The 13,594-nt window shown below is 37.1% G+C and overlaps 1 protein-coding gene and 1 long non-coding RNA gene across 2 annotated transcripts; both read right to left on the bottom strand.

The window, feature by feature from the left end:
* Positions 1-409: 409 nt before the first annotated feature.
* On the bottom strand, positions 410-1,366 carry LOC129722020 (CD209 antigen-like protein C). The gene is made up of 2 exons (XM_055675201.1): positions 1,215-1,366; positions 410-1,153 (listed from the first exon to the last, which is right to left on the bottom strand). The coding sequence occupies exons 1-2, from the start codon at positions 1,317-1,319 to the stop codon at positions 785-787; spliced, it is 474 nt and encodes a 157-aa protein (XP_055531176.1). The 5' UTR covers positions 1,320-1,366; the 3' UTR covers positions 410-784.
* Positions 1,367-10,487: 9,121 nt separating this feature from the next.
* LOC129722022 (uncharacterized) lies at positions 10,488-12,554 on the bottom strand. The gene is made up of 4 exons (XR_008727538.1): positions 12,169-12,554; positions 11,627-12,042; positions 10,990-11,561; positions 10,488-10,931 (listed from the first exon to the last, which is right to left on the bottom strand). It is a non-coding gene; the product is annotated as an uncharacterized LOC129722022 (long non-coding RNA).
* Between the last annotated feature and the right edge of the window lie 1,040 nt (positions 12,555-13,594).

The following is a 13,594-nucleotide window of genomic DNA, read 5'->3' as shown; positions in this document are numbered from 1 at the left end:
TAATTGCTCCACGCAGAGAAATAACTGATTCTGTTATAGTATCGCAGCTTGATGAACGGTATTCCTACGCTCACAGACGAGAAATAAAAATTTTGTTTGTTAGCGTATAATGATGACAGGTACCAATGAAGTACCTTATTTATTGTCTCTACTCTCACTTCAAACATTAGTATCTCAGCTAAAATTTTCTTTGTTTAAAATGATTAAACCGTTTCCCAGAAAACCACTCAACAGATAAGATTACAATTGAATCACAACACCATTACGCAGTACAAAGAAATCGTAGGTTTGAATAAAGATCACACACAAAGTGGCTGTTAGCGTCCAGTTGATTCCAGCATTGTAGATTTTGTTGTCACTGTTGAATATTCTGATTATTATCTATTAGTGATCATTCTCATAGTCGGTGTCGCAAATTTAGATAAAAATATTTTTTTTTCATGAACACTGTTCATGAAATCTGTATCGTTAAAGTTATTTTATTTGGGAACTAACTATGATTACATACTAAAATATTATGTAACATAATACACTGGGGTCTGATTTAACGCGGGTTATTTTTATGCGTTTACCGCTATTTTTACAATTAAGCGGAATGTTTCTACGCGATTTGAAAGATTTTTTGTACGCGGAATCAAATAACTTGAGTATAAGTAAATTTAATTTAATCCTTGAAAGCGGTACAACCAATCCTACCCTAGTGTATTGTTGAAAACAATCTTTTCAATTTACTAAATTTGAAAATGTTAACAAGAGACTGAACGCCTAAGGAACAGTATCACTCTCATATATTATTGTCCCGATCTCGTTTCTCGCATACGGCATACAGCGATATCTCACACGGTGCATCGTTCCATGTCCAGTTGAATTGAAGCTGAGGCCAGTAGTAAAGGTTTAGGCAATGTTCTTCTCCACCGGTTGGTTCTCCCGCTTTCCACCTCGAAAATCTTATCCGCGCACCAGTGTCATGCCAGACGTAGATGTGCGTCCTGGCTAGATCACTTGCCCCGAGCCATATTCCGAAAAAACCGCTCGTCCACAGTCCTGTATCCTGGCCGAGCTTGGCGATGGCATTGTGCTTGTCTTCTGTATCCGCGATGGCTAATCGCATTCCAAGGCGATGACAATACTCCACGGCTTCGAACCAATTGCTCTGTTATATGTAAAAAAGGGAAGTGATTTTTTTCCCGAGTACGCATGAAACCTTAGCCTACCGTGTAAGGTGAGATGTGATAACCATTTTCTAAAAACGAATGCAATTGCTGTACTCTGATAAGTAGAATTGACGCAAGCAAAATTGCAGCCTTCTCTGGAGACATCTTGACAGAACTAAACTATGGGAACCAAACACACCTTATTATACCTCTTATATCAGGCAAATGCGATGTACGATATCATAAAATTATCATTTGTGCAGATGTGGGAGTTTCTCTGAACAACTGATAACAAAAAGCGTGCAGCACAATTGTAACCTAAGGAGAAATTCACTGCCACTCTAAGTTATCGCACGTAAAATTGAGAATGGCATATACAACTGAGTGAGTAGTTGTATAGTTATACAATCAGTCTTTTACTTGGAACTTGTCTGGTCGTAAGGGGACATCCACATACCACGTGGACAGATTTTTAAAGATTTTAACCCCCCTCCTCCCCGTGGGCAACTGATCATATAAATTCTAAAATGGACCGTGGACATTACAAACATTTGTGGACATTTTTGTATGGACCGTGGACATTACACAAACCCCCCCCCCCTCCCCCAAGCTATCCACGAGGTATGTAACCGTATTATAACCGTTGCAAAAATGTTAAATTCTTGTTGAGGAATTTAAGGTTTTTATGGTAATCATATTCATGAGATAAACTTTCAATCACCATCAGTGGCAGTATTGCATTTTCGATTGCACGCGAATAGAAGTCGTGCCCGCTGCAATTATAGACGACGACGGTACAGTTGCTTTTACCAGGATTTTTTTCTTCCAAGACATCAGTTTATATTACGCTCTAACAGCAGGTTTAGAAATGAAACAATGAAACATAATATGGGTATTCATGTCGAGCTCGTAAACAAATACCCAGCCGTAAAAATACTCACCTCCATTGACGAGTAATGGAAGATACACAGTTTACGGCTGGGTATTCGTATACGAGCTCGATGTGAAGACCCCTAATGTATTTGATGCTAGTTATAGTGTATACATGCTGTTTCGAGAGACTAGCGATCAATTTCATTAGATAAATTCTATATGTTTTAAACTCTGCCTTCCACAATTGAAAAAACGTCCCAGAGAGTCGAACGTCCCAGAGAGTCGGCAAAAAAAAAATTTTTTTCAGATGACACCAATTCTCGAAGTTTCATGCGTTTTTAAGTCATTTGGCATAAAAAAAAATTCGAAAACCGAAATTACACGAACCCAGCCCCCACCCTCCCTGGGGTGATTTTTCGGTTTTCAAAAAGGCCAAACTTCAATCGCTTTGCACCACCTCATTTTAAGTCCGATTGAGCTGAAATTTTGCATAGGGTGGTTTTTTCGAGCAGGTGAACATTTTGTATAGGGTTTTTTTTGAAATTCGAGATGACCTTTTTGGCTGGCACACTAGTCTATACATCTTTGGTAAAGCTTTTCAAAATATCTGCATCGCTAATTGTGTTACATGTGCACTAGGCTGTCCCAAAAAAAAAAAAAAAACGATGTTGAAAAAGTCATGGTGTTCTGCCCTAAATGGAAAGATAATGTTATTTATACCATTTTTGTAGAACATTTCGACTTTCAAAAAATTGTTTTCAGGTTGCCCAAATGTGATTTATGAAAAAATAACTTTTTCAAGCTACAAAACAACTCTTTTGCACTTTTTTCAAATCTGTTCGATTCCTACATTTTTCTTTATATTTTTGTATTTTTGTGGGATTGTCTTTGAATATTTTGCATGGTTTTGTCTAGCATCGCATTCAAATTTTTGACTCACAGAGTCCATTGAACATCACAAAAAAGTGAATTTTTCTCATAATTTTAAATAAAACCCTTCAAAACACATAATTTTAGGTGTCTCCGACAAAGTTTTGGGTTATCTTTAAACAAGAAACTTTCCTGAAGACATCATGTTGCTATCTCTTATATATTACGAGGAACATTAAGTTTTCTGTTAGAAGGCACTTAAAATCACAATTTTCGTTCTAACCTTTTCACAGATTTTTCTGAATTAATAAACCTTTAACTAAATTATGAGCCATCCAAAAATGCATTTGTTTTCTGAACATTGTTATTATTTATCACCTAAAATAAAACAGTTATTTAACATGTATGTTGAAATGCATAGTTTTCCATCAAATATAAAAATGCCAATATCTCAACCCCCCGATAAAATATCAAGGATCTATTTTCATGTAGATTTTTGTCATAAATCCCAATTTGCAATAAAAATTTCAGTTGTTGATCAAAAAAATTTTTTATTTGTGTTTTGAAAAGTTTTATCTAAAAATTATGGGAAAAATTATTTTTTCTGTGATTTAATAACTAAATGATCACTAAATGATATCAAATAACTAAATGCAATGCTGAACTGAACCATGCAAAATAATCAAAAACGACCCCACAAAAATGAAAAAATATATGGAAAAATTTAGGAATCGAACAGAATTGGAAAATGTGCAAAAAAGTGGGTTTGTAGCTCAAAAAAGTCATTTTTTCATAAATCATGTTTGGGCAACCTGAAAACAATTTATAGAAAGTCGAAATGTTCTACGAAAATAGTATGAATAACATTATCTTTCAATTAATGCTTGGCTCCCGTTTCTTATTCTTCGTAAATCTGGGTTCAACGTACAATTTAATATATATTTTAAAGAAAGTGAGGACGGAAGCTTCGCAAGCGACAAAAAGAACTAAGTGAGCATAGCAGTTTCCTCTAAAATCTAATTCAATTTTTAAGAAGATGCTAAAAGATAATTAATTTCCACCAGTTAAGACGCACTACGAAGAGTGTAAAAATTTGGTTGTGTTTTATTTGTATGGGACCCCTGCCTTCTAGAAAAGAGAGGGTGTCTAATTATGACGGAAATATTCCCGGGTTTTAAAAACTTTTACATGCCAAATTTGGTTTTATTTACTTGATTAGTTCTTGAGATATGCGAAAATTTGTGTTCCAATTGTATGGAACCCCTCCCTTCCAGAAAAGGGAGGATGTTGAACCACCACAGAAATATTTTTTAGCTTCAAAAATTTTTACAACCGAAATTTGGTTCCATTTACTTGATTAATGCTGAAGATGTGCAACATTTTGTGTTTCATTAGTATAGGACCCCTCCCTTACGGAAGAAGGAGGGGTGTCGAACCACTCTGGATATATTTGTTACTTCTAGAAACATTTGCATGCCACATTTGATTGCATTTGCTTGGTTGGTTCTCGAGTGGTGCGAAATTTGTGTTTCACTGTATGTTTAGACCCAGTTGGTCTCGAGGTACGATGTTGGTCTAACAAGCCAGTCATCGTAGGTTCGAGTCTTGGCTCGGGAGAGACTGTTAGTGTCAGTAGGATCGTAGCGCTAGCCCCGCAATTGTCCTGTACACTTAACAGTTGGCTGCGAAGTCTGTGTATAACAAACAGAAGGTCGAGTTCCGAATCGGAATGTAGCACCTAGGCTTTGCTTTGCTTTGTATGTTTAGACTAGCTGAGAACCCGATCTCACTCGGGAACCAATTTGAGCTCTCGTTGTTATGTTACTAAGGGTTGAACTCGAAAATTGATATTGTATATCTCTATTGAACCTATAATTTTTAACCGAAATGCAGAAAAAATCGTATTTTTCAGTCAATATAAATAAAGTATGACAACGAAAATTTTTCCTGTCTCATTCAAAACAATCAATGAAATTGTAATAATATAATTAGGTGTCATGATTTTAGTGCTCCACATATGCCACATCGTGGGCGTATAGCAATGGGGATATACTACAATAGTTCTAATCAATGGATGCAGTACTTTAATTAAGCAAGTTGCCTAACTACTTACTATGTGGACAGTTTATGATGCGGGCTACATACAACCACTTTCTTACCATAGACGAGCAATACGGACCATAAATGCTTGCAATGCAGTATCTTTACATCGGGATATGCAAGATTTTTGAAACAGTCAATACCATCTTTCAAGTCGCACTCGACCACGTCTCGTGCGCGTCTATACACGCGATAAACGTGTTTAGAAAGGTCAAAATCAGCTACATCGTTGGTTTGTTTCAGATCATTGACCCCTATGGGAGCTTTTCTGGTCTGAATCTCCGGTCATGGCGCTGTAACGTGATTCCATGCTTTTCAAAGTTTGAGCAATATTCAGAAATTTCGTCGTTGATGCTGTTTCAAACTGAAAATAAACAACCAGAGGATCTGATGATTTGAGTGAAGCCTGACACAAAAGACAATTAGAGAGTTGAAGGCAGATCAATTTAATACAGCGCAGCAACATAATAAACCGGGACTGGACGAACAATGTGAGTAGTTGTACACAGGTATGAAATTCTATCTAAACTATCACCAAATACAACTGATGCTGTTGAACGATCGGTACAATAGATAAGATAACTCTCAAATCACAGCACCAGAACAAAGATTTTTGCACCTATTTTGTGAATCAGTTCTTCGCTCACTGGTTGTCATTTCAAAAATTCGGCTGCGTAATAAAAGGTTGCTTTGACCTTTGTATTGAAATGTTGAATATTTCTTTGAATTGGCACCGAATTGTGGGTGGAAATTTCAGTCTTTGAATAATTAAATTAGATTTACGTGTTGAATTAGAATTTTTTTTCTAAAATCGTATAAAAAATTTATATGGGGATACGCATTAAAATATAAAATTATCGTACACTGAATTTAGATGCGCTGCAAAATTGCAAATTCTCCCTAGGCCAGAGAAGGCTACGTATGGATCGCAAGGTTTGTTTCAAACAGTGTGGGGTTGTATTTGAGACATGGCCGCCTTATTGACGTAGGACTGCGCAAAGTATTGGTTATTCCTCGAACTCTAGTGCTATTTGTGGTAGCCCTGAAAAGGATCGTTTTATTGTTGGTGCGAACGAAGAAAGGCTTCAACTGGGATTGGTTATATTCTGAGAACGCAATATTCGTTTATGGAAAATCATTGAACAAACCTTCAGAAGTTTGACTAAACCAAGAAATTCATCACAAAGTTAGAAAAGATGTGAAAAAAGAGAAGAGCATGTTAAACATTTCACATAAAAACATAAAAAAACATAAAACAACAACATAAAAAAACATAAAAAATGATTGAAATTTTTGCTAAACAAAAAATCAAAATAAATTATCAAAACTTGTTTACCAAATTTTGTAAAATTGGTAATAAGTTTCTGATATGAATGCTGAATCCAAAACTCAGACATGTCAATGGAAATTAATTAATGGAAGGTGAATTGATAATTACGGACGAAATCATTCAACTAAAAAATTGGCCACAACCTGCTAAAAGCCTGTTTGAAAAGATGAATCCGGAATGAATAAAACTTAATGAGTACATCGGTCAATTAATGGCTCTTTTTATTGCGACTTGTTGCCTGCTTGCCAAATGGGGTTTCACCGCTAGCTGACTGGAACCAGTGCTGAATCGGACGTGCGGTTGTGGGCTGTGCCGAATTCGTAACCGTAAAGAGTCATAACGATCAATGCGGTAATTACACGCTATTTCAACTGTCAACGTGCGCCCGTAAATTATGACCAGCACAGGTATTAAATTACCCACTTTGGTAAAATTCAATTTGAGGTTCAGCACGGGAAGCGAGATTTTCATTGGAGTCGTTTAGGGGTGACATTCGATTGGTTCGTTGAATTATTGGTTATCGCTGATAGCTCGACTGTATTCTCACCAAGAACTGTGATTAGATCGATTTATGTGTTGTTTTACTGAAGAAATAAGCTAACAGTTCCTAATGATTTCTATTAAAGAATTATGCGAACTATTTCGAAGCTGTGTTTACTTCCGTACAGGTTAATTCGCTTTTAAATGCGTTTTACGCGACTGCATTCATTTGAGAGTAAACTGTTTCTGCCAGTTCCGGTGTCATTATTTTTGTTCTTTTATGCAATCAAGTCGAGGATGAACTTATGCAAATTAATTGAAGCGTACCTTAATCTAAGAGGAACCAGCTGACTCGATACTAATTTGTTCAAGCACCCTCACTCCGTTGCTCATTCTGAAATTGCACGTAGCAGCATTCGTGCACTCCGTTGTGAATTTGAGTTTCTGGAGCAAAATGTGCGCATTGTGACGAACGGATGACCGAGACCTTTTTACTTTACGATTATTTTGGGTACACGACAACACTGTGAAACGAACGTTTTCCAGCAACATTGGGTCCTGTGTTGACATTTTAATGATTGAATTTCATTTCAGCCACAGGCAAAACTGAGCTGCCGTTTCGTTCACATATAAGCAATTGCTGCAAATAAGAAAAAGAAAACATATGGTGGCACTATCCACAGTGCAAATTTAGATTGGATTTTACTCCCAAAATGTAACTGTCGTCGTTATATACTATTTGAACTCCATCTTCATTAGAAAAGCAAGAGCATCAGATAGTCAGTGCTGTCTATTATTATCCTCTTACAGCTTAATTGTACCTTTTCACAGTCCTAGCCGGGAAGTGATCATCACAATCGTCGTAATTAAAAGATATGTAATTAGGGCGGCACGATGTTCCGACCCCAACGATTCTACCGTCGTTGCCGGTTGCGAACGTCGTTTAAGGTGCCCTTCGTCCGCCGCAAAGAGAAGTCCTTATCTGGAACGCGATTTGTTTGCTTGTTTTGTTTCACCAAGTAGCTATAAAGTTATGCTTATTCTTTGGGACATATAAAAAAAACTTTTCCTAGCCTCCGCCTCCTTTTATTTGCTGTCACTTTTCCTTGTGAGTGGGATGCTCCCTGGTGGGCAACAATTTACCCGGCGCCTGTAGAGACTTTATCTGATTTCAAGAATCCTACATATCGTTTTTCTCTTTTTCAACTTGTTTGTATATTCACGCATGTTTAGAGGTGTTTCGATCTGGAAGAACTTCAGCGTAGCATAGCTTGATATAGTGTGTTTTTGAACTACGGCTTGTTGTTTTTTTTCGATATTTTTATCACGAAGCTTGTGTATAATAAACTGAAGGTCGAGCTCCCAATCGGAATGTAGCACTAAGGCTTTGATTTTTATCACGAAGAATATAAAAAAATGACCATGAAATTCGATAACGTTCTCTTGCAATGGTTTTAGATACTTCCCGCTGCTCAAAGAAAAAAAAGGATTGTGTTTTATTTTTATTTTCATGAATTTCTAACCAAATAAAAGTTTAATATTGCCTATAATAAATGCAGTTAAGAATCTATCTTTAGAATTACGATCCTATTATTTCATATTTTATTAAATTTTAGGATTTTAAACACATCTGAGCACCAACTCGACACGATTGTCCGGAGTAAAATATTTCACCCTAGCTAACCGAATTCTCCGGATAGTTGAACCGTTTATTCATTTGCTTTTCTTTTCTATTCGCTTGTCAAGAACTGCTGATTTGCTGGGTGAAAAAAAGTGATGGTGTTATATTTTCGCTCCCATGCACTTTTCGTGTTCCTTATGGGTCCTTTAACAACTATGTAACTTTTCAGATCGATCGGTGAAACTATATTTTTGCACCCGATTTTCAAAGTTTCCATACGATTTTTTATGGCAAAATTTACTTTTCCAAAACTTATTTTCTAGAGTTGTCCGGCTGGCTCCTAAAAATATATCAATATATAATATTTGTAGGAAATTTTCCTGGAAAAAAGCTTTTCTGAAGACCGTAAGGCACTACGATGCTTGTAGAAAAAGTTATTCATCCCAATTCATGATTGCATGTCTGATGAACGGCTCACCATTGAGTTTTTCTAGCAATACTGCTGGAGCGGTTTTGGAATGAATGTGATGGAGCAAAATGTTCGAATGGATCCTTTTATATCAAGGTTTCGTTAGTTAGTTGGAAAGAATGAGGCGCATCGAAGAGAAGAGAATGGCAAAGGAAGAAAAACATTTTTGAAAGCTGCACCGGCCGCTGTCGAAGAATGAACACCAAAAAAAATGTTAATTTGCAAGGCTTTCCACGCTATCAGCAACGTTTTGTAAAAGAGAAAATCCAACTAGCCACTTCAATTACAACACTTCGAGGTACCAAAAGGTGCCAGTTGTCGATGATTCTAGTTCTCTGGTTGTTCCGGCCAGAATTCCAGTCATTTTAGTAGTTTTGCTGTAGCCATGTACTAGTAACAGCCACTAGAATTACGGGTGTAACCTGGCGCGAGTTGACCGGTAGTATTTTGTCTTTTCTCCTTTCAACGGATAACACCTAGCGTCCGTATGTCACTGGTACGGTTTTGGAATGAAAATGATGGGGTCAAATGCTCAAATGGTATCTTATATAACAAGGTTTTGTCAGTTATTTGGAAAGAGGGAGTAGTTAAGAAGAATAGGGAATGTTAAGGAAAGTAAAAAAGCATCGGAAACAGAAAGTGACCTCGAGAAAAATAAACAACAACAACAACAAATCGTTTACAAAGTCAGATCGGTTGTATCCGTTAATGTCGGCTGTGATTGGGAAGAGAAGTAGTGATTGGCTACTCGGTATGATTTAGACAATCGATGTTTTCTACAAATTTTTCAATAGTGTATCTCAAACAATAGGCTGCTTTAGTTACATAAATTTAACCGTAAAAGTATCTCTGATCGATTGATGCAAAAACCTCGATAACCTGATTATACATGACTGAAATATAAGCGCTGGTTTTTCCAGGTTGAATTACTAGATTTTCAAATTTAGGTACCTAACATTTAGATAGACGTAGTCCTACGTCAAAAAATATTACAGGAACAAAATAAGGTTTATTAACTTCTGAACGAGCTAACTACACATTATAGTTTTTATCCGCTTTCACTATTTAATTCTATCACTTTTCACTTATCACTTGCGAATACGTATTTCAACGCTTACTTAGCGCCTTCGTCAGTCAAACTGAAAGAAATTTAGACATCCGGGCTAAGGAACATACTTCAGAACTTATAAAGGCTAAAAAAGACTCAGAAAAAGGAATAACTCACCATTTCTGATCCAAAATAGCCGAACATATTTTCATGAAGATCACGCTATGACTACTAGTGCTGGGACTATCCGGATTAAAATATCCCGTTATCCGACCACGGATATCCGGCAAATATCTAAAATCCTGATCGATCCGATATCCGGATATTATCCGACAGGATATCCGGATTTTCGAATAAACGGATATCCGGATTATACATATTCGGATAGTTTAATAAAACTTAATTTTTCGTTTTTCTAGAAACATATATTACGACAACATGCAAAAAAAACGTGAATTCTAATTCACCAGAAAATGTCAGAACGCAATTTATCTATTTTTCTGCGCTATCTAACAAAAAGTTTCTATTTTGATGCAGAAAAACAAAACAATTCACAGTATCGGGATTTAAACAATTTTGTCTAGACGATACAATGTAACCAGCACAGGAAAAATCCCTTTCGGCACTGGCAGATGTTGCAGGCACGCCGAGAATGCCTCTCGCGACATCGGCTAGTGTGGGGTAACATTTTTCATGTTCTCTACACCACAAGGCTGTATCTAGATTGCGATCTATTTGTGGTTCTGCCACATACCTATCTAACTCTTCTCCACCTTCCTCTTCTGAGTCCCCTAAAAGGAAGTCCAGTACGCTCATTTTGCTGGCACCATCAGCGTCCGTATTACTGGGTTGATTTCTACTCTCCACTAGTATTTTTGCTTTCTCGCGTATCCTGTCCCTTGCAGATGATCCTTCTGCGAGGATCAAAGAAGCAAGTCAGCTGTTACAAGCATGCGGTTTCGTCATGCGAATCTTCCATGTTAAATCTGGTAAAATCAAAAACATTATTATTTCACTGATTTTTTGAAATTTCTAGGTACGTACCTCCTTAAAATTTCACGACTGATTCGGGACTTAACATCCATTATCATGGCATTGTCTTGGTTTCTTATTTTTAGATGTCGGGTGACTAGGCTGTACATTATGGGTCGAACCAAACTTATAGTAATTGCTGTGTCTGAGCATAACACTGTCGTTGCTTGTTGAAGTGGACGTAAAAGCTCAACAAGCAATTGAATCGAAACCCAATCATGCTCACATAACTCTAACTTTGCAGCTATGTGGAAATTAAATATTTTTCGATCCGCTAGCGCAGTTGTAATTCCTGCACGGAGCTCTGAGAGACGCTCCAACATGAAAAACGTTGAAACGTTTCTGGTAAATCGAGAGCACTCAAGTACGATTCTAACGCAGTTGTTCTGATAGACGAATGTCGAAAGGCACTACAACTTCACTGCATTTTCTAATCAACACACTGCATTCTTCTATACCTACACCGTTATTGATGGCTAGTTGGAAAGTATGTGCAGCACATCGTTGCCTAAATATAGTCTGTCTTGCCGAATCGAGATCCTCAATTGCCTTAATGAAATTCGACGCATTGTCATGAACAATAGCTGTAGAAATAATCAAAAATTATTCATAGTGTTCAATATTATAATCACAAATCAATTTATCTAACCAACAACCTTCTCTGTAATGTTCCAGTCATTCATAACCTCCTTGATATCACTACAAAGTTTATCAGCTGTATGTCGTTCCGAACGTCCGAACGTCCGAACGTTCCGAGCGTTAGTTTTTGGGGTATCCAGTCCTCATTCAGGAAATGTGCTGATACTGTCAAGTAGCTATCGTTTGCATTAAATGTCCAAGCATCCGATGCCAATGCCACGTAGCTTATGATACACGGAATCGTGTAGCCTGCCTCCAGAACTTTTATTAGCTCTATGAAACCAATATCTTCCACAATCGGTATTGGTTGCATATCTGTTGCAATCATTTTGCAAATTGCTTTTGTAATCTCCTCATATCGTACTGAACTAACTTGTTTTGTAGGGTGATCATCAGTCTTTGTACGACGTCTTTTATTGCTAGGACCTTGAAAAAGAGAGCACAATTTATTTTACATTCTAAATAGGCTAATATAGAAATTTTGTGTGATTGTCCGGCCTTGTAGAGCATCCTTTAAAGAGGCAACGCTAGCAATGGATTGATATGACTCACCAAAGCTGCTACTGTCGCTGCTGCTGTTGTTGTTGGTTGCTTATTTGAATACTGCTACTGCTGCTGGTGATTTCAATCACAATCGGCAACGTGCGTGCGATCGGTCCGTAGACAATGACGGGGGATGAACTGCGGCGGGGAATGTATTGCTCTCTTAAAGCCACTTGCAGGGAGATACCTCGACCTGACACGGGCACTAGCACACTGTTCGTCTGGTGGCTGTCGAATAAAATGTTTTCAACCGGGTGGCTACTGTACAACATTTACCTATTCTGAATGTTTTTGCACACGATGTCCAATACTCAGAACCTTTTGCACACTTAAAACAATGTTATCTGAATTAAACATGCATAGAGAAATTCAGCGCAAGGTAATTACACTCACTTTATGTCACTTACTATCAAACACTTAACGAAACGAAATCCACGGAGATCAGACTCACACGTGATACACCCGCAATGCATGGTGCACTAGGACGTATTGAACGTACAATGTCAGAGTATATCATTTGAACTCAAACCGTAATCAAATTTGCTTTGATGAATCTTTAATAAGGGTCAGGACAAATTATACCTAACGCTGGGGTACTAGAAATCTGATTATTATATACTAATTATTATAACAAAAAATAACATTCAGACCAAGAATATTTAAAGTTGAACGTTTAACCATAGAACCACGTTTTCCGCTAGATGGCAGTAGTAATATTTGATCTTGGGACTTTTTGGTTCAACCCGTTATATTATAGTGTGATTTTCATGGATATAACATTCCATTGTTCATTGTGATTTTGTTGTTTACACTCGTAGAATTATTATTGACGCTATTCAGAACAACGAAACAATTTCAATTCGTTAAAATGTCGAGTCAGTTGAAAATAATTTCGAATGAAGAAATTCGTTGTTTCTCAGAAAAATTGAAAAAAGAAGACTTTTCAGCTTGTAGTAATAACGAAACGCAGTTCACATCTATTGAATCGTATAAAGCATTTAGAATATCCGGGTAGTTAATATCCGGATATCCGAATATCCGACTATTCGATAATCCGTATCCGGATATCCGGATAGTATTCGTTTACCTATCCGTGATCCGAGCTCCGGATATCCGGATCACGAATAAATCCGATCCGAAGTCCCAGCATTAATGACTACCGACAACATTACTGCCGCTCATGGCAAGTCCGTCCCAATTGCATTTTTATCAATTTTGAGTTTATTTATGAAATCAATTGCTTTTTATATCTACTTTCGATAAAACAAATATTTTTGAATACTTCGTTCCGAGGAACTATGAAATAACAGGAGGGTTGTGTGCAAAGCCACGACCGCAAGGATGAAGTAGAATACTTTTACAAGAAAGATAACCCGGCTGCTTGCGTGTCAGTCATTTTTTCATTTGTTGTTCAATATCGAATAAGATACCGATC

Source organism: Wyeomyia smithii, chromosome 2 (assembly GCF_029784165.1).
Source record: "Wyeomyia smithii strain HCP4-BCI-WySm-NY-G18 chromosome 2, ASM2978416v1, whole genome shotgun sequence".
Taxonomy (NCBI): domain Eukaryota; kingdom Metazoa; phylum Arthropoda; class Insecta; order Diptera; family Culicidae; genus Wyeomyia; species Wyeomyia smithii.
This window is presented reverse-complemented; position numbering and strand designations above follow the sequence as displayed.

What these genes read in the sequence shown, in the direction of transcription:
- LOC129722020 (XM_055675201.1), bottom strand. Translation starts at nt 1,319, where the DNA reads ATGTCTCCAGAGAAGGCTGCAATTTTGCTTGCGTCAATTCTACTTATC. An exon ending in ATCACATCTCACCTTACACG is followed by an intron (nt 1,154 to 1,214) that starts GTAGGCTAAGGT and finishes TACATATAACAG; the next exon opens with AGCAATTGGTTCGAAGCCGT.